The sequence below is a fragment of the Nesoenas mayeri genome (genome assembly GCF_963082525.1).
Source record: "Nesoenas mayeri genome assembly, chromosome: 17".
NCBI lineage: Eukaryota > Metazoa > Chordata > Aves > Columbiformes > Columbidae > Nesoenas > Nesoenas mayeri.
In genome coordinates, this window is record NC_137565.1 from 2,343,206 (window position 1) to 2,370,405 (window position 27,200).

The 27,200-nt window shown below is 44.0% G+C and overlaps 1 protein-coding gene across 1 annotated transcript in view; it reads left to right on the top strand.

The window, feature by feature from the left end:
• Positions 1 to 26,194, top strand: part of TMEM132D (transmembrane protein 132D) — a gene marked incomplete at both ends in the record, with an annotated part of 199,575 nt that extends 173,381 nt beyond the window's left edge. The window contains 4 exons of the mRNA XM_080355047.1: positions 18,433 to 18,638; positions 19,759 to 20,032; positions 21,680 to 21,871; positions 25,013 to 26,194. Of these exons, the coding sequence (XP_080211173.1) occupies positions 18,433 to 18,638; positions 19,759 to 20,032; positions 21,680 to 21,871; positions 25,013 to 26,194 (1,854 nt within the window). The remainder of the gene's footprint in view (positions 1 to 18,432; positions 18,639 to 19,758; positions 20,033 to 21,679; positions 21,872 to 25,012) is intronic.
• Between the last annotated feature and the right edge of the window lie 1,006 nt (positions 26,195 to 27,200).

Consider the following 27,200-nt stretch of genomic DNA (forward strand, 5'->3'; position numbering starts at 1 on the left):
TGTGAGTGATGTCTCCATCTAAGTGTCTGCTAATGTGGAAAGATCTATTTTAGCTTGTGAAAGCCTTTCAGGATTCACACATACCCATCTATAAGTGCAAAGAAATGAAAATCTCCCTTGCCTGCACATGTCTGAGGGAGGAAGGCTCGAAGATCCAGATGAAACTGTGCTAAAATCTCCTCTCAATATCTGAGGGTGATAGAACAACTCTTTTTTAGTACTGCTTTATGCAAACAAACATGGATGCCACCAAGTTTGGAGTGCAGCTTCATTCCCAGCAATCCTATAGGTGTGAATAACTGCATACCCAGATCTTGCAGCAATCGTAGTTCTGTTGTGAATATCACATCTTTCATTTTCCTTCTCCCTCTATTATATGGAGTCTTGCCTTCCAAACAAATAAAAAGAAAAGGATTAGGGAACCTCTTCTTAACTGCTGTATGACAGCCTATTGATATATGCACATATGTACACAGAGATTGGATAAGACACAGCAGAGAAGAGCCCAGGGAGGAGCTATATGTACTGTAATCAGCCTTTCTCTGTCTGGAATGTGATTTTGTGTGATGAGGATCACCCCTGCTTCTGAAAAAAAACCCAAAACTGAATAATCGTAGCATCTTCCTGAGGCAGACAACCCTTATTCACCTGAGGGAGAAATAGGGAGTTCAACAGCAAATAATCCTTGGAGAAGTTCAGAAGGCTTTGTGGAGCCCACCCCGCACAAAGAAGTTTTCCCTCTTCCTCGGTCCTACTCTCCCTGCAAATAGATGAGTGGCAATTGTCAGATACGTGCACGTTTTTTCATAGTAGGTCTAGAAGTGGAGTGCAGCTGAGATGGCCAAGGCACCTTCCCACAGGGACGGTGACGGGATGCCAGCAAACCTCGCAATCTGCCACTTCGAAGCTGCAATGACACTCACATGATCAGCAAGCACAGGGATGCCAAATGAGCCCAGTTGCTGCTCTGTTTTAGATAAAAAAAGGTAAGTTTATGAGCAGCTGGAATTGCGGTACCAGGTTGGGCTCAGTACAGTTGCAGTAATATTTAGCCCTTGGCACCAGTCATCTTCTCAGCCCACTGGTGAATGTTAAGGGTAAGACCAGGGTGAGCTCCTGCCAGCTCGCTGTGCCGAGTGCTTGGCATGAATATGGGCGTTTTTTGAAGGAACTTCGCGTATAGTTGAGCTGTCCAGTTTGTTCACGTTGTCTGGAACCCAAGAGGAGAGGCTGCAGCTGCCCGCGCTCCAGGTGCCTGCAGCACGGCCAGGGCGCGTTGTGCAGGGAACTCGCACATTAGCGTAAGTGGAGCCCTGAGGACTGAGCGTGTCTGGCACAGCATCAGCACTAAATACGTGAGTGTTGCTGGGTTTGGGCCATGAGGTCTTGATAAAAGAGCAAGTGTATCTGTGAAATGCCAGAAAAGATCTGACAGGCTGCGCTGTCATATCACTTGCGTGCCCTGTAAAGAAGTGAAACACTCGTGTATCCACCCAACCCTTGAACAAGCAATTCCTGAAGATCCTCACTATAAAAGCTGCTCCACTTACCTTCCTGCGAATTTCTTAAACTTAAGAAGTTGTATTAGCATCTTGGTAAAAACTAAGCAAAATGGTTCTGCTCTTTCATGTGGGTGTGTGTGAGGAACTCAGATCTCTAACATAGATCCCAAATGTGAGCACTCCTTACCAAGCTGAAAAGCACGAGCCTCATGAAGTGCATTTTCCTTGCCAGCTTTCCTCCTCCCCTCTGAGCTGTACCTGCAAAGGTAAGTGCTGCAGAGGAGGCAAAATCCAGATTAGAAGGCTTCCTTATGGCTTCAACTATTTTTTTCTTTGTGTCTTTGTTGCCTGCGTGCAGAACGCAAACCCAGAGCTGCTCTGCTTCTCCCAGCCGAGCTGCTGCCTGCTCCGGCTCCTCCATCAACAGGAGTTTGCTGGACGAGGTCCAGTTGCTGAGGACACAGCCCCACACCTGCTCGTTCCTGTAGCTCCTGCACCCTGGTGTCTTCACATGAAATACAGCTTCACCAGGGCTTCTTGACCAGTTGTGCAACTTGGTTATTAAGATAATCAATCCCTAAACACTGAGGACATGCAAGATATGTCAATCTAGCACAAGCACGGTAGTGTACTTTCAGATGGAGTCCCTTTCTCATAATCTGGCTGTTCTTTCTTCTTGATTGTTTGAAGATAGTTCAGCTATCAAAGTTCAGGACTGGGTTTAACAGTAAACAGATACCCTGTGTGAGTGTTTGTCAGGAGGGAAAGAGCATGAAAGCATTTGGAACATAAAAGCAACATGATTCCCATCAAAGTCAGTGCGGAACAAGCAGCTAAAATCTTACAAAAAGCTTTCAAATTATCCTCCACCTTCGATTCCTCATCCTCACTGAAATGGGCTCCTGAAATGTTTTATTAAAAGCGTTCCTCTCGTCATTTCTTTGACGGTGAAAGGAAGCCCAGGGGAGCTGTGGCTCAGCAACATCAACTGCTTTTCTCCTGGAGGCCGAGTGGCACCTTGACAGCCCCACCATGGAACCCTGTTAGCTGCAATAGGGCTGGCAGGTCGAGAGCTCGAGCACAACTTGGCTTTCTCTTTGGTCACGGTGAGAACAGCTGATGTTTTTCCAATCTTATACTGACCCTCAGCATGCTGTAAGAACTGTTTTGCTTTGCTGACTGTTAGCCCCAAGCACATCGTGGCTCAAGTCCTGGATATATCTGGCCCGTTGTCTTCTGCATACTAAGAGCCATAGACACAAGACAGCTGTTTGCTCTTACCATGTTTATTACTGTCTCTTTTGGTACATTTATATGATGGTAACACCTGCATCTTCCAGCAGCACCAGCTCTCAATGATCAGGCACTGCAGTTCTCTATCGGACACTGTCCTGTGAGACTCTGAACAGCTATGAATAAAACATGAATGAACAAACGAATGAATGATCGAAATTAGCAGAAAACAAAACCTTTTGTGAGGTCAAATGGCAGAGATGAAATTGAAACCGCATCTCTTCTGTCATCACCTGGACTTCTATCCATTCCATGAGTGTGGTTTTTGTTTCATAATTTTTTCTGGAATATGGTTTCTGGCCTGCCTTTCCTATCTCTGCTAAATATGGCTGTTTTCACGGTTTGGTTGATTATTCTCAAACCTTGGAGTAATGAGGCTTCGTTTCTAGCCCCAAATAACATTTGCAGATAGTGTTCCCCAGCACTTTGTGACCATGGGGAAGCTACGTAAACATTCCATTCATTCACTTCCACAATGAGGACAACAATTTCTCCATTATATAAAGGCGTATTTCTATGAAAAAATGCACACACAGACACGTTTATGTCATGAACACTGAGACTTCACTATGATGTGCTTTACAAGGTGTTGTTGGGAGATTTTTTTGCAAAATGCTGAGACACTATTAGGTAATAGGAATAGTTCTAATATAATATGTTCATCATCATCACCATTGTTATTATTTTATTAGGCTGCACAAGGAAAGAGATATGGAAATTAAACAGTATTGATCCATAGTAATTTAACTGGTCCTAAATCAGGCCTTTTTTTAGGTCTATGAGGAGAACAGGATGGCTATGCTCCCATCTTTTTAATATGTTTTTTCCTTGAATTTTCTTGATTTAATGAAATGCAATCAATTTGCAGGCAATGGCTTGTCTTGCACATCAGAACACTTTGCAAAGTGACCTAAATTATCACCAGTGTTGCTATAAATACAAGTGCGAATAATATATTTAGCATTTTATCACATCTTATAAGGAAAGAAGAAAGTATGAAATAACATTTACTTTTTGCGCTGCAAACTTATTTAATTGCATTCTAGCAACGTAAATGACATTGCTACAAAGGCTTCAGTTCAGCACAGGTCACCAGAAAGGGGCTGAGTGCGGCAGGCTGCTGTCCTCTCCTGTCTGGATGTTCAGAAGAGCTTCAAGTGGTGGCTTTCACACGGGTTGCATTGTTCTGTCTGTGAGTGTGCAAAGTACATTTTCTAGTACAACAGGACATGATTTTCTTTGCTGCTCTCACCAGGACAATCTTTCCCCATCCTGTACTTACCTGTTCTTATCCAACTTTATACTTTGCTCTTACCTTCCTCGAATTGCATCTATTTATTTCAGTCTATTTTCTACACTATCTAGACCGCTTTGAATTCTAATCCTGTTCCCCAAAGTACTTACAACCCCACCCAGCTTGGCATCATCTGCAAATTTAATGAAATTAATTAAATGAAAATTAAATGAAAGACTCCCATTGACTTCAAGGGGCATTGGAGTAAACCCAAAGTGTCTTACCTCTTTAAGAAGTGGTTCTAGTGAAATACACTTATTGCTTTACAGGCCATATTTGTTAAGGGAAAAAGACAGATGCACACTGAATAATTCAGGGTCATTGTTGCTGACTGAGAGAGATTTAACTAATTTGTCAAAATAATGACCTTTGTTCACGGTGGGGAGCGAGTGGTTTTGGATTATTTCTCTCCCCAGAGAGATGCAGGAGGGGGCGGGTTTAGCTCAGCACCACCACAAGGGGCTTGTTTGGAGATGGAAAATGAAAGGTAAGCATTAGCAGCAGTGATGTCTGCAGAGGTGGGAGGCATGTTAGAATGATGATGATGTTTTCCCGTAAGCCTGATGGAAACAGCACTGCCGAACAGTCTGAGGAATACTTGGGAATACTGGGGAATATCGGGATCACTCCCGCCCCGTTCCCAACTTTGGCCTTGTGTACATGTGCATGTGTGTACATGCACACACATACACGCCACTCCATTCATTGCTGTTTCCTCATTACAAAGAAACCAAAGGCATTCAGTTGTCCAGAAACAGGCAACTGGAGAAAGAGAAGGTTGTGATAGTGGGTCAAGTGAGGACAGAAATCTCTGGCTGCTCAGCATCCTTGCCCACTGCTCCAGTGGGGAAGGATGCTCTTTCCCGTTCCAGTCCAAACTTTGCAGTCACTTTTACAGCAAGTGTTGTTTGGAAAACATTCTCTGGCATTTCAGCCTGTCCATGTTGGCTGATGTCAGCTTTCCTCTGGCACTTGTGTGTTATGGCTGCCGCTCTGCTGTTGGAGCACAATCCTGCTTATATATGCTTCTCTGCAAGTGATTTTTGGCTTAAAAAGGCATAGGTCTCTTTGAGAAATTTTTCGTGCTTTCCTGTTGCATTATTTTTGTCCAGTTACTGCAAGGTGTTGGCCAACATTCCAGAGCCTGGCATGTGTGCATGAGTATATTGCAACAGATTTTTCCTTTTTCTCCTAAGTGGTAGTGTTGGATATCTGAATACTTGCCAGAGGAAAAGAACTAGACTTTGCCTGCACATACTCAGTATCAGAAAGAGGACTGAATCTTCCAAGACTCTTTGAAGTCATCCTATTACCAAGATGGAAATGTCTTTGTCCTTGCAGCTCTAACTTCTAAAGCCTACCATTGCTAAACATATTTCAGCTCCTTTAACCTGTGTTGGAGTGACTGAAATGCAGTGCCCTTGCTCAGGATGGTGTCTAAGTGACACAAGTAATTTCAGCAGCATTTGGACGCTGTTGTATTAAGTACCAGCTGATCTGGCTGAACTCAAGGAGTTGCCTGCAGCTCTGTGCTTGTGGGACACTGGAGTCTGAGAGCACTGAAGAGTTCAGACTCGTGTCCTTTCATCTTGGCATTCTCTTCTCACTGCAGGCTCTTTTCATTCGCTCCTCCTGTGTGGCTGTCACCTCCTTAAAGCCTGTGGAGGTCTGGTCTCATACTTGTCTTAGATCAGATCAGTTCTCAGTGGTGTCCATAATTAAAATCTGTGTATAACCCATTATTCTTTGGAAAAAAAATCAGAAGAGCAGGACACTTCTTGTTGAGGGCAGAAGTGCTGGCCCTTTAGGGTAGGATCAAAGCTTAACAGAGTCAAAGAATTATCTGAAGTTTGGATGAAATCCTTGCTCAGAAATATTGCATCCTTAATGCTCCAGACATTAAGGTTTTCCTATGAAGTAGAAAGTCCTGTTGTCTCCACTGAATGGATGGAAAATGGCTCTGCTAAAAACTGGATCCTTGAACATCCAATCCAATTTGTTGCCGGAGGGCTGGAAATGTGACATGCCTGCAATGTCATTGATGTGCCATGGCCTGTGTCACAGAGGTACCCAAGCTACTGAGTCTACACAATGCTGTGCTCTATGGAGCAAGGTATGGAGCTGACTTGTGATCACAGCACCACACACACAAAACTATTATTTCAGTGCTCAACTGGTTAGATATGTTGTGAATCTCCATAGCTAACGTAACTTGAGGTTTGGCACGTCCATAGTCAGCCCAGGTGCACCTTGCACACGTGTATTTGGGAAGGCTTGGCAGAGGAGGCAATATAACCAGGTCGTCCTGGTTCCATGCAACTGCTTTCACCCTCTCCTGTCTTCCCTTCTCTATGGCTCTTTTTGTTAAGAACATGGGCCAAACTTTATAATCCATTTGCAAAAGTCAAAGTGTCATTTCTGAGTGTTCGGTAACCACCTGTCGCTGCAGCACGAGCAGCATAATTAGAACTGACAATCCCTGTCTAGAGATTTCTTGGAAGCTGGAAAAATGAGAATGTTGTCAAAAAAATAGCAAAGCTTCCAGTCTGCAATGCAGTGATGGAAATGAAAGATGAGTGATTCCAAGGAGGCAGAGAATATATCAGCCCAATGCCTTTTTCTAACTAGTTTAGAAGTTCAAAATGGTCTATAAGGATTTACATTTCTCTTATAGCCTTAAAGAAAATGTATTTTAAGCTGGCTTCTCTATTTCTCTCTCTTTACTGGACCAAACCAACAGCAAGTCTCATAGCAGTCATGCTTAAAGCCACAAAAAGGGTGCTAATTTCTTTTGTATCACTTGATGCAAAGGAATTTTTGTATTTTATTCCTTTTTCATTTTTGTAGCAATTGTCCATAAAATTATGAATACCCCTTAGAAGAGGATCTTATATTTTCTAACAGAGAGAGAAAACCTAAATTTAATTGGAGGCAGTGTTGAATCATACTCAGTTCTGAGTAACAGAAATGAATTTCAGGATATGATGTGAATTCTTTGTTGGTGGACAGTGATTTCAGCGGCTTTAGTGCTCACATTTCAGGGCAGAAACTCGTCTGCTGGCAAGGGAGGGATTTCTCTTCAGGGGCTGTTAGAAAGGTCAATATGTAAGAAGTGTCGCCTTGGCTGACAGTTTGAGAATTGAGCTGGGACCTCCTGAGTTAGGAGCTCAATGTGAGGCAGGGCAGGTAAATCACAGAGCTTGTCTAGCCGTGGGATCTTCCTTTGCCTGAGCAGCCGGGCGTGCGGAGGAGCCGCGATGCACAGGGCTCGGCGCATCGCGCGTGCTCCACTCCCGCCCACCCACACCCGCAAAGCAGCACGTGTGCACTAGTCATTTGGGTTTGCTCGTGAAGTAGAGCTCTCCTTTGCACATGTACAATATGTCAAAAATGACCTCGTAAGGGTAGATGAGAAATGACTGGAAGCGTGTCTCAGGGTAACGAAGAGAAAAATAGGAGTTCTTTAGAAAGACAGACTTGTTAACATAATTGTAATATATGTGATGGCGGTGCCAAAAATGAAAGCTCAACATAGCCAATGGAAATACTGTACTATGCAGATATTGCAGAGGTTCAGAGTCCAATCTGTACATCTGCCTACATGATTATAGTGCATCACCCCAAAAGGAAAATGGTATGACGGCTGGTGAAGCTATGAGGGCAGCCAGGAGCATGTGTGCCTAAGGTGAAGCGTGGGGCTCCCACGGGTGGGGGGACAAGGGAACTCCCGACGGCGAGACCAGGGCCTGGCCCAGGCTGGAATGAGGGGGCACTGTGGGAGGAGAGCCCTGTGGTTTCTGGATTCGTGTCTTGACTGGGTCGGAAATGTTCTGTGAAGCCTTAGGCATGTGATTTGATCTCTGCGTGATTTTGCTCTGTGTCTCAAGCAGTAAATAAAAGGCTGTTTTTCTGCCTTGGTTAGATATCATGAGCGCTTTGTGAAGGGAACATCACTAGCTGGGTATCGGGGGTCTCATCTCCTCTGTGACTATTAAGTGCTGCTACAATATGTTAATCAAACATTTTTAGGAGGAGCAAGTGTTTGTATTTGGTGGTTATCAAAGGGGAATGATCTCCACATTGCAGAAACCATTCCTCACTGAGGAGCAACCTGTCACGAGGCCACAGCAAAGGCACATGTGTGGTCCTCAGCGGTGGGTCCCTGGTACACCTACCCCAAACAGGGAGGGAGAGTTCAGAGAGGTGCTCGTTTGGGATGAGCCAAGGACTCGAGCATGGATGAAACAGAAGTTTCCCAATTAAGGAAAGGCTTAGTAAACAGTGGGTCGTGTAGTCCAGCTGTGCTGCCAGCACATCTCCAGCTTGTGAGACGAGGATGAGCCTTGGTCTCTGTGGGAGGACAAGCCCCCAGCCTGCTGCAGTGGGAAGGGACATTTTGGGAGGCTGCACTCACCCTGGGTGGCACAGATGAGAGATCTCATTGTCATGCAGGGAAATCTTTGCTTAAAAGGACCTTTTGTTTGTGTAGAGAACAACCAGCATTCAAGTAAAACATTTCTTTTAGCAATATGTTTGTTGCTCTAGCAAGCAACTGGGAATGATGTGCATACTTTATGTGGTCAGCATACAAGGGCATAAAGCACCTGGTAAATTCATCCAAATACAGATTTGTTGCTTAATACAGTACAAAGCAGTGTAAAATCAATAAGTATTATGGTAGCCAATAGAAATATTTTTGACCATCTGTGAGTGAAAGATATATAGTGAAAAAACTGGTACACCTTCAGCTGAATCGCATGCTGGAACAGAAAGGATTTGGCAGAAATTTTTAGTTTCCTATAGAAGAGGGGAGTATGAATTATCCTGGATATGGCAATTAGATGCTTCACACACCTAGTTTTATTATCATGATAATTATAGACAAAATCAAAGTTACTGACTGCAGTAACTGCACCGCACCAGCACTGCTGGTTCTCCTGCGCCAGCCCTTTTTGCATTCGGGGAGATTCAGTCTCCTGTGGTCCTTCAGATGCCCTGGGAGAATATAGGAGGTATTTGAAATACTTGGCCTTCCTGTACATTTGGTCATACCCGTACTGCATGCGGTTCTGCCCATTTTCTTGTGTATATTCAATCAGACCCGTACTGCATGCAGTTCTGCCCATTTTCTTCTTAGCTGCTCCCAAAGTGGGGCTCCTCTCATACAGTGTGAGGCTATTCCAGGCTGTATGCAGTTTGGTTACCTTCCTTTCCCCAGCATTGCTTCGCTATCTGGATCTGACAAATCCAGAGGACTGACCCATCCCCTCTACAGTGTGGGGTTTTTCGGTGGTTAGCTCACCCAATTTGTCACATTCTTTATCAGCTCCGTGTCACTTGGAAGTCAGGTATTTATTACCTGCAGACAAACAAGCAGCTTGTGTGTCTCCTTTCTTTTCACAAGTGTGAAGCAAAATTGTTCTATTCTTATTACTCCTCTTGAAGCTTTACTGGAAGGAGAAATGCCATTCTCAGTTTAGTAATAAAAAGGTTGGGGTACTGGATGTGTTTAACATCCTTCTCCCACTCCACTTGAATGACTGCCGTGAGTGATACACAGTGTACGCAGTTTTCAGATCAAGAGAGAAATAGGAAGATGTAACTTAATTAACATAGGCAAGAAAGTGTTGTCACATTCATTACAACCAATTGTGGCTTCTAAAATCTAAAGTACGAGGTGGTGGGTTGAGCTCATCAGCTCTCCGGCTACTCGACAGACAGCACTTGCCTGTCTAAAGCTCTCGTACGTGACAGCGCTGACATTCCTGTGTCCCGCTGATTTAGAGGAGCAGACACCGAAGCCATCTCCTTCTTCTGCTTATCCTGTGCTGGCAGGAGCGCCGCTCGCTGAATATCAATAGCAGCAGGTGGGCAGGAAGCCGCCACCTTCCTTTTCCAGCTGGAAAGCAGGGATTGCAGCCCAGCCAACAGCAAATGAGGGATGGCCATAGCGGCGAGAGGAGAGGGGAACAGCAGGAGCGAATGAAGCCATTTGATTTCTCTGTGCATCGCCTGCTTGCCAGGGACACGGTTTCACCCTACGCTGCATCCCACAGAACTGGATTGTGCCCTTGGCGTGGTTGTGATCGAATGCTAGTGCGGCTGGAAAAAGTGAAGGACTGTCCTTAAACTACAGAGAAATTTAAGCAACAGAAAGATACACTCGTGTAACATGAGCACCTGAGCTCTGTCGTGTTTCTTATAGATTAAGCTTTGCAAAAACCCTGTAAAACAAGGGCGTAGTATCCTCATTTTACAAATACATAAGCCAGAGATTAAAGCCCAGATTCTTAAAGAGATTTAACCACCAAACTCCCCTTGAGTTGCTTCAATATCCTTGAGAGTATGGATCTCAATAAATTACACACAGTCATCTAATAAGCGTGCGATGGAGTTGGGAATTAATCCCAGATTTTGGAAAGGTTGTTCTGTGCCTTTACATTCATTTCCACAAATGAGAATTGCACTATTCATTGCACTAAAGGTGCTCCAGATTTCATGTGATTGGATTTTAATTGAGCAGACTTTCATTGTGATGGTTTCAGTTTGATTTGTGGCCCCAGCTGATTATGGCTTATTGGGGGAAAATTTGGCAGAATATATTGTCAGAATTTGTAGTTCTGTAAAACAGCTCCATGAAATTATGCTGATTTCCCTGGAATTTCATCTCTGACAGAAAAAGGAAGAAAAGGACGCTAGCAGGTTCCCGTTGTGTCGAAGAAACATCTTGTTTTGACATTTCCAAAATGAAATGTTTTGATTTTTCATTTTAAAATAACTTCTTCCTTGATGTTACAGTATTTTGTACATAATTTTAATCATTTGAAATTGAAATGAAACTGAATTTCATGACCCAAAAATGAAACTGAACGTAGGTGTCTTGAAAGCCTGAAATGAAGCATCCATACCACCAGCCCATGGGAGAGGGGAACACGTCACCCGCGGGACGAGATCAATTGGAATGACCTTAGTGGTGGAAATGGGTGTAAAAGCAACACAAAAGGAAAAATCCACCATCATCTTACATGCTAAACCTTGATTAAAAAACAAAACGAAACAAAACAAAGGTGATTCCCGAGGAGACGCTTTTAACGAGGGCGTTTTTCAGTTAGTAACACCAACACACTGCAAACACGGTGTCAGGTTCATAACATTCACAAAGGAAGCATTAAACTTGCAGCTGGAATTGGGTGCTTGCCCAGGATTGTAAGTCCTTTTAAAATATGCCATTGCTTATATCGCTCAGGTGTATTTTGCTGAGAATAATATGTTGACATTTGCCACAAAGCTGTAGAACAAAGTAAAAAATTTCTTAGAAATTAATTGGCATCAGAGTTCTCTTAATCAATATGCTCTTATGATGTGCTTCAGGTGGATTAGTGCGGTAAACCCATCTCTCATTGGCATGGGTCTCTGCTAATATTGATTTATGGCTGAACTCCCTCTGAAGCAGCACTAGGTGTCCTTCCACCAGGACACTGTGGAGATGCCTGGCTGAAAACAACCTCTTCAGACCCTTAGAAACTATGGAAGATGTTTATCTCTGGGTAAAAAAGCAGGTACAGCTGTAGATCACAGTGGTTTTGGTGTTGTGCAGCACCTCCTCTAAAAAAGGCACAAGCTTTCTGCACAGAGCGGAGAACCAGCTATAAAGGAACCTCATAGTGTGAAGATTTGGGAACACAGCTCATCGTTTACTGACTTTGAAACAGAATTTTCAGATTTTGGCTGATATTTTGATACAGTCTAAATGTGAAATATTTAAAATTAAGACCTTATGCAGTGTAAATCCCCCCAAACAGGGAAATCTGTCTAGAATCCAATCACTAGGGTTCAAGCTGAATCTTTCTTCTTTCAGCAGCTGAGGAGCAGCCCAGCTTGGGGCATTAACCCTGGTGAATGTGCAAGTCATTAGGTAACTGAGGAAAAGCATCCCTAAACTTGATGTGATACCCATTTACCATTATTGTTCCTTTCTGGGGGAAAAAAAAGTCTTCTCTGCAACACAGGAGGTGCTTCAATTATTCCTCAGGAGCAGCTGTTCAGTGGCTGTTCCTGATTCCAGCAGCATCCAGGGTGGTTTAACAGATTTGCTGCTGCCATCAGATCTGAGGATGGGGATTTCTTACCCTCAGGGTCCTCACAGAATCCCAGAGCAGGACAGGACCCTTCTCGAGACATATAGTGGGCTTAGGGCTGATCTACCTCCTGTGCTGCTGCTTCATTATAGTCATTTATCTCTGCCATGCGTAATTTCAGGCTGGATTTGGTTATCACAAGAAGGAATCTCATTCCGACACCGCAGGTTAGGTGTGGGTGATTAGAGGTGACTCCACCTCCCCCGGGTCATTTATAAGTGACTCACTGAGCTAATAATGGCCTCATCCTTTTGTACCTTGGTACACAGCTTGTGTTTTGGAGTCTTTTATAGCTCAAATGAGCTGCTTTTGCTTATTTATTTCCCTCCTCATTCATTTTTAATGGTTAGAAGAGAGTACCCCATTCTTCTTCTGACGGCAATGATTTAGGCAGGACTCATTACCATAACTTACGTTACTAAATATCGCCATTTATGCTGGTAGACCAAGGAAAATGTGTGCAGTGATAAATCAGAAGGGATCCCCTGAGCTTGCCACGGTGGCAGGGCTGTGTTTGAAGTGTATATTATGAACAGAGAGCACTTGTATGGGGGAAGCATCACTTACAGAAGCGTGGGTCGGGGACGGTGTCCCAGAGTGTTTCCAAAACTCAGATTTTATGTGGAAATATCAGAGACTTACTTTCCTAATTGGCCACCCTTGAAATGTCTAAGCCAGAACTGCTCAAGGTACATCTTATTTTCAAAGATTTATTCACTGTGACTTGGTAAGAGTTCCAACAGAATTACTGCAGTAGAAAAGCAGTTTCCTGTGAGGGTTTTACCATTATCCCATGGGAATTTAATAATGATAATGATAATGATAATGAGGTGGGGAAAGACCGTTACAGCCACTTGTGAGACCCAGCAGTGAAATGCTGGGTATGTCTTCTGGGAGTGATGATGTACATTCCCCTTTCCCTCCCTCCCATTAGATCTTTGGGTTCTGTTCAGCCCAAACCTCACAGGGAGTTTACGGGAGCAGAGGAAGAGTCAGCCGCACAAATCTGCATCCACCATAGGCAGCTTCTGCAAAAGCATAATTGGAAAAGCGCTAAAATCCTTTCAGGAAAGGGATGGCAATATTTTGCACTGCAGAAGTGGATGCAGGAGGTCAGTGTGATGGGGATCACGTGTGATTTGTGAGGGGCCCTGTTGCTTCTTTCCATGTTTTTCCCAGGCCGGCTGTAGTCCTGGTACTACAAGGCTTCAAAGGGCTGAGTGTTTTCTGTCACAGAGAGTCTTGCAAAGTGTGAAATAAAATAAGAGAAATTAATAAAAACTGATTTTCCTTGCTTGTGATCACACCTGAAGAGCATACAGAATAGGGGGTGTTTTGAAGGAGAGTGCTGACTTCTTCTCAAATAACACAAAAGAAGTCTTTTAAGTAAACAGAAAAACAAAGCAGCGCCTTGGACCAGCAATATTCCCCTCTTTTTCTGGTCAATATTTGCTTGCCAAGGAAATGATCCTGTGTTGAAGTGACACAGCAGCATCACTTTCACAGCTGCAAGGCTACCAGCTGAGCTCTGGGCTCAGTTTTGAGGTGCCCAGTATAGAGAGCGGCATGTGGAGCTGACAAATATTTACAGCGAGGATTCTATTGTAGGAAACAGCAGTGACTTCAGTCTATTCCCCTTTCTGCCAATAGGGCTGGGGGGCTGAATTAAATGCAGCGCTGAGCACATTTGAAATATTCCGCTCTGCCCATTTTGTGGCAGTGATGATTGAACTCGACATCCAGCTTGCCAGAAGCCACGTGTTTGGTATGTACATGGCACACTCGGGAATCTAATTCCTAATTCTGTGCTGTGCTGGCAATAAGGGACCTCTGACCTCTGCTGCCCTGGTGCCCGGAGATTAAATGTGTGCGTGTGACTCAGGGGAAGCTGTCTTAGTTGTTCACTGATGGAAGAAAAAGAGGTGGAGCTGCAGGAGCCAAATGAAACCCAAAGCACTTTTATAACCTACCAAGTTCCTGCCCAAAAAAGCCATTCAAACTCCAGTTCTCTCAAGAGATCAAAGCCCGCTGTATTGAGGGAATTTCTGGAGCATCTTGTGAGCACTAAGTACAGCCTCCCTTAATTAATGGAAGGCAGCTCAGTGTAGTTGTGTGAAAAGCTCCTGTGACACAAAGCCCAGAAAGGCTTTAGCAAGGGAGCACAGCACCAGAAGGGTTTAATGGTATTATAATGTCCTTGAATTACAGTGGCCACAACACAGAGAGATGTATTCCAGCAGTACATTAGCAGTAAAAGCAAATCCACTCTTTCCCTCTTGAGCCCTTGTCACCTTTACTGACAACTGGAGTCGCCGTCCCTGAGATATCAAAACTCAAAGGTGGGAGGAAGGGAAAAGGAGATATAGGTGGGATTCCTGGAATTTGGAAAGAAAACAATTTCTCTCTACAAATTGCCCACCCTACTCCAGCCCCTTTGTAGTTCCTGTTGCATTTTATAATGTCATTAATAGTTTTCTGAAATCTATCTCTTTTGGGACAAAGCTTTTGCAACCTCATAATTCCCTTCCTAGCTGACTGTCGGGAAGCGGTTTGTTGATTTAGTACAGACCCTCTCTTTCCTGCACACACATATCCGAGGGTAAGCGCAGTCACTCCGTTCATGCGTTTAATAAACTTGAACCACAGCCATTTCTGATGTGTGTGGTGAGGCATGTAAAGCAAGAACTGTACTACAGGAAGGAGGGTTGGTAGTTAAAGGCTGTTTATATGAATTAACACTAAAGAAAAGGAGCTGCTCAGCAGGCTGAAGAACTGCAATCCATTACAGATTGAAAAGGAGACATGCGGGCTCGGAAAAGGCAGTGGCAGCGGAAGCTTCTCTGTGCTGCCCACATCACCATGAGGGTGGAGAAGCCATGGGAGGGGGGCCCATCGGCCGCTCCCCTGCCCGTGTTGGGCGCGGGGCGCCCGGGGCTGCCAGCTGCTGAGCTGCAGTTGACGGCTCTGTGCTTGTGTGCGTGTTTGTCCTGCAGAGCCTCCGCTGAGTCCCGTCAAACTCATTTCACCAAGTGTTTGCTCATTTCCAAGAAACAGTTTAGAAAACTCAATCTCAAAAGAGACAGAGAAGCTCGATTTTTCTTCTTTCTCTACATCTTGTTAGTCTTTCTCTTGTGCTGGAAGATGAATGGTTCGGATGTGTCTGCGGTAGCACAGGCATGGCTAATCTGCCTGTCTATTGATGGTCCGTTTCTGAATGTCCTGGCCTGATTTATGAAAATGTACTGTACTTTGCGCCATGTTTTGATGTTACTCTGTTAGGACTGCATGCAAGCTGCAGCAGAACAGTGATGCTTATTCATTCAAACAGTGAAGGGCTGGCTGGGAACTGAATAAGCTCATAGTTGTTGCTGTCTGCACTTAGAGAAAGGGAAACAGAAGAAAGCGGGTATCCCAAGCCTAGCGATTCTTTTCCTCACCGTCAGTTTGTTTTATAAATCATAATCTTTGAAAGCACAAGGTCATGATATGTATTTAATTATTCATAGAGTAGGTTTTTAGGGATGGATTCTTATTTTAACTCTCCTTTCTGATAAAGTTGGACCTGAGGTCTGTTTGTCTGCCAGATTCCCTTTCGCTTGCTACTCCTTGAGCCTTAATGAGTTTAAAATCTGGGAGTCTGATTCTCATCTCTTACTAGCAGCAGTTACCTCTATTGCCTGGGAGAGTCTCAGCCTTGTTCCACCCTCTGTGTGCTGATCTGCTCTTCATACACACAGACCAATAAACACAACAGCAAGATCCCACCTATGCCAGCTAAGTGTGCTTCAAAAGCTGCTGCTCGGGCAGGGAGACCTTCCCTGGTGGAAGGATGTTTGGCAGGTCATGCGAGGAGCCCAGCTGCCCGTGCAGGGGGATCAGCAGCGCTCTGCTGGGGACACTGCGCTGCTTTGGAAACATCCCTCAACCCTGATTTCTGTGCTGCAAGGCCCTGAAGTTTACCTGTTACCTTAAATCACTAGGAAATGGTTTGAGTCGTAGGTTGATGACCCATGCGGACATTTAATTGCCTCATATTAATTGCCTCATATTAATTAGGTAAATATGCCCTACTAAAGAAAATCGCAGTCTTCAGGCTGTTCACTTGCGTGTGGTCCAGCCTGCAGAGCACAAAGGCGAATGAAGGACCTCAGGGCAATCAGCTCCCAGGCAGAATATTTTCCTTGGGGCCACCTTGTCTTCAGCTTTGGTCTGTTGCTCTCGGGTGGAAATCAGTACTTTGAGACTCTGCCCAGTTTTTCTTCTCACTGGCATCCCAGGGAAAAGAGGAAGGGTAGAAAGCAGCAGACGGAGCTTATGAGCACATCAGAGAGTTGTCTGGTTAAAATATAAAAAGGCAATGGGTATAAGTGTAGTGCCAGCAAGGAATAGACAACTTTCACAGACAGAAGCAAGGTATCCCATGGGTGGAAGAAGGAGCACGTGTCCGAGGCACTGCCCGAAGGTCTCTGACGTTCCCGTCCGTCAGACAGGCCAGCAGACATTGCAGGTAGGAAGTATGATGTAGTTCTTGGCCTGAAAATATTACACTTACATTAGCGTGCCCTCTGCAAGGATGCACGGGTAACGTCTGCTCTCGCACTGCTGCCCAGACACGCAGGTCCCGGAAGGGGGATGTTCCTGTGCCTCCAGCCTTCCCTGTAGCCGTCTCTGTAGCCTCACATGAACCTTCTCCCGGAGTTTTGGGGAGTCTCATCTTGCTCAGCTCAGTCTGGATCAGCGTCGCGGTGAAGTGGGTGTTACATTAGGACACAGCCCCCAGCCGGAGCCGCTGCGAGGTCGTTCCCCTGTGTCACACACTCCCCTGCTTTCAGGCTTTTTTGACAGAAACCAGGTTTTCTTGCTGTGCAGCACAATGAGATTGGATCCTGACAGGAGCTGTTCAGAGCTAGTTTAAAACACACTGACATGAGAATATCCTGAAAAGCTTAATTCTGCCTGTAAATAAACTCCTTACTTTCCTGCTGAAACCAATGGCAACTATAAGATATTGTCCTTAAAACAGACATTGTTTGCAAGAGAAGCATTGCAAAAGGCAGGATAACCTTTTTTAATAGGTTACCTAGGCTCAGACAAGCAAGGCTGGAAATGGATTTGCTATGGATCTGTCTGTAAAGGGCCTTGTTGTTGTTTAAAGACAATAATATTAGGAATGCAAATTATCCTACAAAAGCTGGTGGTATTTAAATACGATTTAAATTTATTTAGCATTTAAACAGAAAAGTAGAAAATGGCATTAAATTTAGATAAGGATAAGACTATGCATTCTGGAATCAGAAATATTAAATACCTCTACAGAATGGAATAGAAGGTCTGGCTGGTAATGGATTGTGAAAAGAGTTCAGGGTTTTAATAGATCATTCCTTCAGATCATCAGTATGGTAAAGTGGTAGTTAATAAATTATTTGACATGTACATTTACTCGTATATTTTAACCAGCTGTAATGGGCAGGTCCTGTCAGCTCACCTGGATCCTCGCAATAGCTGCTAAATCGCTTGAGTGAGATTTAGTAACTCTCAGCAACATTGGTAATAAATAAAGTGACATCAGGACTAGCCCGAGCTTAACGTTGTCTCAGACCTTTGTCAGGTTTGTGGCAATTCCCAGTGAACACCGCTGGGCATCAGTGAGCTCTGCCCTGTGATCAGTTTTTGGTTGGTGTGACCACCCCATGCCCTGGGACCTGGAACGGGACTCCTGAAGAAGCCTTTGTCCCAGTGTGGGGTTGACTAGAGAAATTCATCCCCTACTCAATGCAGTATGAACTAGGAACAGTTCCCTGTTCCTCACAGGTTCGTGGTGTCCATGGGGCTGCACACATGGGAGAGGAGGATCGTAGAGCTTGAGCTTTGGGGAGAGAGAGGAATCCTCTCGGTGCCAATAATGCCAGGGCTGTTCTGATGTTGGAGTGGGAATTAAGGACAGAAAGAAGCTGTTCTTCTATCTTAGATTATACTGGAAATGTTTATAGCAGAAAAAGCCTGCTTGATAAAATTATGCCAAATTATGCAGGCTATTAAGGACACACTAGGTACCTTTCTTGTTATTCCTAGCTGTCCTCTGAACTCGGAGCTAGTTTAAACCTATATCCTTTCTCTTCCTCCCACTTACTTTCCCAGCATGTGGTGTACTTTATAATTTGTGAAGAGACTCGTTAATTTTTGGTTTTCTGTCTCATTTTTTCAGGTTTCTGACAGATGTGACTATGTCTTTGTCAATGGGAAGGAAATGAAAGGCAAAGTGAATGTCATAGTTAATTTTACTTACCAGCATCTGAGTGCCCCTTTAGAAATGACAGTCTGGGTTCCTCGTCTCCCGCTGCAGATAGAGGTCTCTGACACAGAACTAAATCAGATCAAGGGGTGGAGAGTCCCCATCATCTCTAATAAGAGGTAGGTTTCATTAGAGGATGTTCACTCTGGGCTGTGCACTTGCCAAAAACCTGTCAGGGCCAGTGGATCTGAACATGCTCATTTGGCCTTAATGCAATTCTGGTGTAAATTTGAAGGTCACCAAACATTTATTCAATAGGCTCCTGCACTGGACTTATGAAGGAAATGGAAACTGCAGGTTGCACGATCCTACATTGGAAATCAATTTTGTGTTATAGCGCTAGTGACTGTGATGAAAAACTGCAATTGGTCAGGTTAGGCAGGACCAGCCACGAGGCAGCAGGAGGACACCAACAAGGACCAGCTCTGGCAAGACTGGTTGATCTCCAGCCTGGTTCACAGGCCCTTCCAGTTAATTTATTCATCGTTAATGACCACAATTAGTAAATACTTGTTTCTTATCACTGTAGGGTCCAGTGGCACTGATGAGTGTCCCAAAGTGATACACTAGGGCTTTAAAAATACTTTCTGTGCCCACAGGTCAGTGACATGAAAATGACAGCACAGAGATGGATATAGGCAGATATAGACTGTATCTGTTGTCATTGTTGTTATGAACAAGAAGAACCAAATTATAAAGCAGGTACTTGCTATTCCAACCTACCTATGAAGACGTCATTTATCACCTGGTTTCTGTTAGTATCACAGCAAAGAGATGGGGATTTTGATGGAGATTTGACTTCAACCTGAGTGCCCCACAGAAAGGGACATATGCAGGTTCAGACAGGGGAGACTTCCATGGTGACACAGAGATCTTTATGGGAAGATCCAGATAGAGAAAAGTGTGAAGGTCCTGAAAGTAAGGACTTAACATGGAAAATAATGAGAGGTGTTTGGAGAGGACAATGTGGTAGCGAAGCTAGCAGGCTGATGTCAGCAGCTGTTTCAAAGATACAGGTGGCATGGATGCTCTTGTAAACAAGGGAAACAGGATAAAAGTGGGGGAACCTGGCTGATTTCAGAAATGCACTGAAGGAAGCAGCTTCAGCGCAGCAACAGAAGGGGCAAAGGTCCCTCGTTCCAGCAACTGGGCTGCAGACTATTGTCAGCGGGAGCTCTCCTGCTGCAAGCGCTCCCAGCATCAGTTCCGACTAATTTTTGATTCTTGGTGTCCTACCAGGCCAGCCAGGGACAGTGACGATGAAGAAGAGGATGAACGTAAGGGCAGAGGCTGCGCCCTTCAGTACCAACACGCGATGGTGCGAGTCCTCACCCAGTTCGTGGCGGAGGCGCCGGAGCCCGGCGGGCAGCTGAGCTACTTACTGGGCTCTGACTGGCAGGTTGACATCACCGACCTGGTGAGTGACTTCATGCAGGTGGAGGAGCCAAGAATCGCCAAGCTCCAGGACGGACAGGTCTTGATTGGGCAGGAGCTTGGAATGACAACCATCCAGGTAGGGAACATTAATTGCTTAATCCTTTTCCTCCATTAACCCACCACGTTGGGAACCGAGGCACCGATCAGCTGTGCAGCAGCTTCTTGCATTAGTGACAGATATCGAAGCCACGGACTTGTGAATGGAGTTGCAGTGAGGACTGGAAGACACAGAAAAGATGGTTTTCTCTTCTTATCTTGTGCCCTGAAGTAGATAGATTTAGTAAATTTAGCCCAACCTGTGTACTTGAGGGCTGTTTTCTGATTGTTTTTTCCTGAGGCTGTTTTTGGACCTGGAGCCGGTATATGGGCTATCACAGGCATGCAGCAGGTGAAGCAGCTCGGTATTCTCAAAGCCTACATTGACAGAGCAAAGGGTAAAGTAAAAACTAATGGGGTGCCTGAGAGACTGAGACTAGAATGTGAGTCCTGTGGCATCAAATCCCAAAATATAAATGTTAGAATATGCACAAATAAATGTTCAGAATATGCACAAAGCAATAGTAATAAGTGGCACCTCTAGAATGATGTTAAAAGACTGACTGATTAGTGAACAACTAAGCTATGTTCTCAAGGGATGCAGATTTAGCTTCATCAGTTTCAGCCAATATGGCCAAGAATATGGCCTGTAAATAGCATTGGATATGTGGCTATGCCTTAGTGTCCCCATTTGGAAGTAATTCACCTAAACCTGTGCCTGGTGTCGTGGGCAGCTTTTCACGCAGAGTTCTTCCTGCTGTGCAGAGAAATATTGGCCTAGATGAATCCATTGCTAGCACAAAGTAGACAACATGTTAACAAGCACTTGAACAGGAAAAAAAACCCAGCTCTCCAAACATTCTCAAGATCCCAGACTGTCAAAGCAGAAAGCAGCAAGCACACCTGTCAATAACACAGGTTGTCAGGGCTGGAGAAATGGGATCTGAGATTTTTGACTTTCTGCAAAATCTGTGAAGGTTTTCTGAGTGACTTTCCAGAGCTTTGGGGCTTACAGAGCTCCAACAAAAAGAAATCTAAGGGAAAAAAAGCTGAAAGCACGTTATATTTAAAGAATACCTCTTATCAACTGCTTCCAAAATGCTCTGCACCCTCTATGGATCGTTAAATTCAACTTGCTTGCTAACGAGTGTCTTTGGATGTCATGTGCACTGACCTCCTCGCACATTTTTTTAACCAAAATAAGTTTTCTCTGTCGATTTTGTTTACAGTTTCACGGCTGTTCATTGTAGCAATACATTAGCCTTTCTTTCTATAGGATAGAAATAAATGCTATTTATTCTATGGATTTTATGTAAATCTACAGATTGCGTAGAAGTATATGCTACATAAAAACCTGATCATTATTAAAATAATTGCGTGTCACATAAAGATTACATTCACAAATAATAATACATCTGCGACAGACGTGATTAACGTATCTCATAGGTGAATGGCGTAGCTGATTAAAACTACATTGGCAAAAGGTGTTATAAGCACCCTATTATTGTGAAAGAGTTATCAAATGTGACCAACCATTTTTAAAGCATCTTTTAATAGTGTCTGTCTGCTAAGAGTAATTCTGCCCATTACTATAAATATCACTTATCTATACCGCAGTAGCTCCGTGCAGCCGTTTTGCTTGGTGCTATGGAAAAAGGCTGCTGCTGACTTTGCTATTTCTTTGCAGATCTTGTCCCCCCTTTCGGACGCTATCCTGGCTGAGAAGACAGTGACAGTTCTGGATGAGAAGGTGACAATAACGGACCTGGGGGTGCAGCTGGTGACGGGATTGTCGCTGTCTCTGCAGCTCAGTCCGGGCAGCAATAAAGCCATTTTTGCTACAGCAGTCGCACAGGAGCTGCTTCAGTCTCCAAAGCAGGTACTACTGCCCACAGGTACTGTTTGTGGAAGGTCTCTGATTCACTATCCTGAACATTACAAGCTGATGGAATCAAGCAGATTTTTATTAATAATATGATAAGAAAATGTTTAACTTATGGGCGCTTTATTCTGAAGGCCACAAGGTGCCTTAACAGAAAAACAAAGATCCCACAAAAATGGCACTATATCTACACAAGCTCAGTCAGCAAACATTTGTTGTCTCTGCATCCCATAAATAACACATACAAGTCAATGACGTGTCAGAATTAAGACACAAAAGTCCCCTTACACACGCCCCCCCTCTCCCTTTCTGTCCCATCCAGCACCTGGTAGATCACAGGAGACCTTCCCACCTAAATTGCAAGTGCAGCCTCCCACCACAGGCAATCAAATCAACCAAAGGGTAACAACAAAAGTCCGTCTTTAAATGAGAAAGTATTTTGCATAGTGCCACCTCTCCTTCCTTTAGTTACTTTCTGTGAGCATTTTCAGAAGCTGGGGAACATCCCTCTCATTCTGATTCATTACTAGAATATGAATCAGCATCATTGACTCATTTCCTGATTTATGATTTCATAAACCAATTTTTTCTTCCTGTTATTCTCAGTTCCTGTGTTATGGATCACAATCATACCATGGTCCCTTTCTCTTCACTCAGATATTCCCCTGACATGATAAATCTTACAACATGCCTGAGGAGAACGGGAAAGTTTTCTCTCTGGTGCAGATAAGCTTTGTTTCTGCCTTTGCTGTGGCGTTACTCCATGAGCAATAGGAGACTTGCCCTCTTCTGGTGCAGGGAGCGGTTCACTCAAACCCCACACTACACAAACTCTCACAGATCTGAAATCCTTATGCTGAGCCACCCACATGCTGTCACTGTCCCTGTGCGAGGTTACCAAGGGCTTTTGGACTTGGCCATGTCCCCATCAGCTCTGCTTGATGGTTTTCCTTGTGCTTCTGTCTATGTTTGAAATTTAAACCTTTTTATTTTCAACCCAAATCCATCAGTCTGGGATGTGCATCAAGGATGCACTGGGCTCTTAACGCTTAAACATATTCTGAGCGTTAAAGGTAAATGATCATGGCGTGCATGTTTGGAATCTGCCGAACTCTTGAGATGCTTTAATTCGTCACAGGGTCTTATCCTTGGGGTGTGGGATGAGAAATAATGCAGAACTGCAGTCTTTACAGGGTGATAAAAATCAGGCTCCCATAGTCTTCCAGGAGTTAAGAAATCAATGCCAAGCAGCTAGAAATAAGGCCAGTGAGCTAATCCATTGCTGACATGGGGAGTTAAACAAACTACCTTGAAATCAGCCCAAAAGCTGGGGTTGATGGCATTTAGTCCCAATATGCTGCCCAGCACTGACATTTCAGTGCCCAGCAGTGGAGTCTGGCTGAGTCCCTCTCTGCATGCCGAGGTACAGTCAGAACAACGTTGGATCAGCGTTAAACCAGCGAGGAAGGTGCGCACCCTCCACCCTGCCAGGACCGACTCTGTTTTAAAAGCATCTGATCCCTACCGTTGCTTAGTACAAGATTTTCAGAGCACAATCCCTATAAGCAAGGCAAGGCAAAATTATTAAATGATTATGCAGGGTTAAGCAACACAGTGGGAGGATGAGAGTTGATGACATAAATTCTATGCAGCCTTCAAGAAATATCCAAAGATTAATAAACACAAAGCCGGGATTTATGACAGTGTCAGCAAAGTCTTAGGGCTCTGTCCTGAAATAGAGGCAGAAGAAAATTTCCCATTGAAGCAGGGGGAGCTTTATGGCTGTAAGGATTTCAGAATCAGGCCGGTAGATTATGCACAATACAATCCCAAAAGACCAGAGGCTTATTCTCTGTGATCTGAACTGGTGAATGACTATGTGCTAGAAACAATTTCAAAGATAATGATAAATATTTATTCTCTCTATATATGTTGAGTTATAATCTAAATACCATCCGTTTGAAAACCTGCTTATTTAAAGAAAGAAGACTTTTATAATCACGCTTTGAGCAAGTATGGGTATTAATCTTTTGGTTGGGTGTTTGTCTGTCTGTCAGGCTCCCCCGCAGAGCAGGATGATCCCAGTTCTTACCAGACAGAGCTCACATCATTTCACACACCAAAGAATCCACTCATCAAGCCAGGAGTCTTTCTGGCGTGGATTCTCCGGTGTTTAACAAGGTACTAATATCCCAGGCAAAACAGAGCAAGTCAGACCATCAGAAGCAGGAATTACATTCCAGGAGAGCAATCTGAATTTAGTCTGTAAAACATTTATGTGCAAATGCCAACATTTTTTCAGGGAGCACAGCAATTTTCTGTAGCCATTTCAGAGTCCTTAGAGGACCTGATTTTCAAAAATGGGTAAGTGCATGTTTTCTAAACTCTACGAATAGTTTAAAATGTTTCAGATTAGAAGCCAAAAGTCAAGGTTCCCAGGAATACTGCACCATTGCACATGTATAAGTACAGAATTAGTACTCAGGTCTGACCCATTTAAACTCGGTAAACTTCCATGCACTCTGAAGTATACAATCTGTGTTGCTGTAACACGAGATTAAACTTCATTATTGTCTTGCTTTTAATTGCTAACAAGCATGAAAATTGCCCTGGCTGTTTCCTAAAGAAGCAACTGATTGGTTTCCTCTGCTTGTACAAAATGCTTATTTAATTGAGACAAAAATCAAGGACTGAAGGTATGGAGCCATGTATGGACCTCCTTGCTATATTAGGTATTTTTTAACATGTGTTATGTGTAACAAGAGGAGACTTTGTATTTTAAGCAGTTTAGAAAGAATGTAATTTTTTCTTTCATTTAAATATACAACAGTAAATGATCTCAGTCTCTGGTAATGCTTTCTGACATGCAATTTATTATGGTGCTGAAGTAGATTCTGCAGAGCCCAGGGGATACAGCTCCTTTAAGCACCTTTGGGGAAACAAATCTTATTATCAATGAATGTTTTAAATGAGTGTTTTTCTTCATATCTTGGCAAGATATTAATTTTATTGCTTTGCCTGTTTATTTCTTTTCTGGTTATAAATGTTATATGGATCTTGTGAGGAATAGACCAGGACAGAACATATTTCCCTCAGTGTTTATTCTGAGCGTGCATATATTTGTTTTATATATTATAGGAAGCAGCCATCAGCTGCTGGATCCAGTTCAGTGATGGGTCCGTCATGCCCCTGGATGTTTATGACTCCAACGACTTCTCCTTGTCAGCCACATCTCTGGATGAGAAGGTGGTCTCGGTTCACCATGATCCCAAATTCAAGTGGCCTGTGATTGCTGCTGAGACAGAAGGCCAGGGGACTCTGGTGAAGGTAGAGATGGTGATCAGTGAATCGTGCCAGAAATCCAAAAGAAAGAGCATCCTCGCTGTTGGGAGTGGTAGCATCAAAGTCAAGTTTGGGCAGAGTGATGCCAACCCTAACATCAGCGACAGTAAACACAGGGGTGCTGGTGTCCACCTAGAGAATCACGCGAGTGACCGGCGGCAGAAAACCACTTTGCAGGAAAGAGCTGGGCTAGATGGTCAGTATTACAGCTCCTCAATGGGCCACGAGCAAGGCAAAGGAACCACCACTCAGAGGTCTATTTTAAGTAAAAAAGAAGACAGAGAAAGCCTCCTGGACGATGACAGTCATCTGCAGAACATCCCAATAGACTTCACAAGCTTCCCTGCACAGGTGGATCTGCCAAGAAACAATGGAGACTTGGAAGAGAATGACCTAGTCCAGACCCCCAGGGGACTCAGCGATCTGGAGATAGGGATGTATGCTCTTCTGGGAGTCTTTTGCCTGGCAATCCTGGTCTTTCTTATCAATTGTGTCACTTTTGCTTTGAAGTACAGAAACAAACAAGTTCCCTTTGAAGAGCAAGAAGGCTTGAGCCACTCGCATGACTGGGTTGGGCTGAGCAACAGGACAGAACTTCTGGAGAATCACATAAATTTCTCATCCCAACAAGATGAACGTATCACAGCCATTGACAGAGGAGTGGACTATGAAGAGAGCAAATATCTCCTCAACACAAATACCACCAAAAATATCAATGGACAATCTTTCAGGTCTACTGAGTCCACATTCACTGAAGGGAAAGAACAGAAAAGTGAACCAACTACTTCTCCTACCTCTAAGAGGAAACGGGTTAAATTCACCACCTTCACCACCATCTCCTCTGATGATGGGTGTCCAACTGTCAACTCAATCTTGATGAGCAGTGAGGATGACATCAAATGGGTCTGCCAGGATATGGACCTGGGGGAGTGCAAAGAACTTAAAAACTATATGGAGAGATTACATGAAAACGCATAATGAGATACAAAAGACTTTTCTGTTTGATTTGTTCATTTGTTCGTTTTTTCACTCACCTTCTGCCTTTAATTTTGGGTAGTGGGGCAAAATGTTATATTGATAACAAGAATCAGCTGGTGGATAATAACTCAGTGGAGCCCCAAGAAGCCACCCAAAAGCAACTGGGAGAGCAGAGATCCTGGACAGCTCTTAAAATTCAAGTCTTCTCTGTGCTGAGAGATGCAAGTGAGAGATGTGTGTAGGTTTTTGATGCATGGTAACATGAAAAAAAAACTTAGCAAAATAATACTGTCTCATTCTCTGAGCTTTCCCAAGAAATCAATAAATATAACAAACTCCAGTGCAGTTTGGATATTACAAAGTTCGCACAGCTCTACTGTTCAATATTGCAAGCTTTGGTTAAAAGCAAAAAATTGGTTTCAGAATAAATAGATCCATGAAGAGAACATGTCATTCAAGCCACATGCAGTGCATATCCATCCTGAACTTCAATTTAAAGCTGACAAAAACCAACAGTGTGAGCAAAGCAGCTCTCAGAGCTGAAAAGTCGTGAGTTTCCAAAGAATCCGGATGGGAAAAAGGAGTAACTGGGCTGTTTACAAACCAGCATGTTTGCCTCCCAAGCGCTGAGAATGGATACACATATACAGTTAAAACTGAAACTCTCTTTTTAAGTAGATGCCAAGGTAATAAACTTTGCCAGCCAATTTTCTGTATTTCTTAATTTGTAAAATAGGAGAAGATATAATCTATACTCAGAATATCACTCATCTAAAGGAAGGTCCGTTTTGGAAAGTTTGAGAGAACAAGCTATTTTTCAAAGCCCACTTGATTTGATTGTCCTGTTTCAAATTTGTATTCCCTGGAGCGCTCCCCATCCAGCACCCCGAGGGCACTCGGGAAGCGTGTGGTTCCCTCCCTCCCTCCCTTCCACGCACACTCGCTCCTCCACCGCCCGCTCTGGCCAAGCACGGACGCCGTGGGTACCGCGCTGGCACTCGCTTTG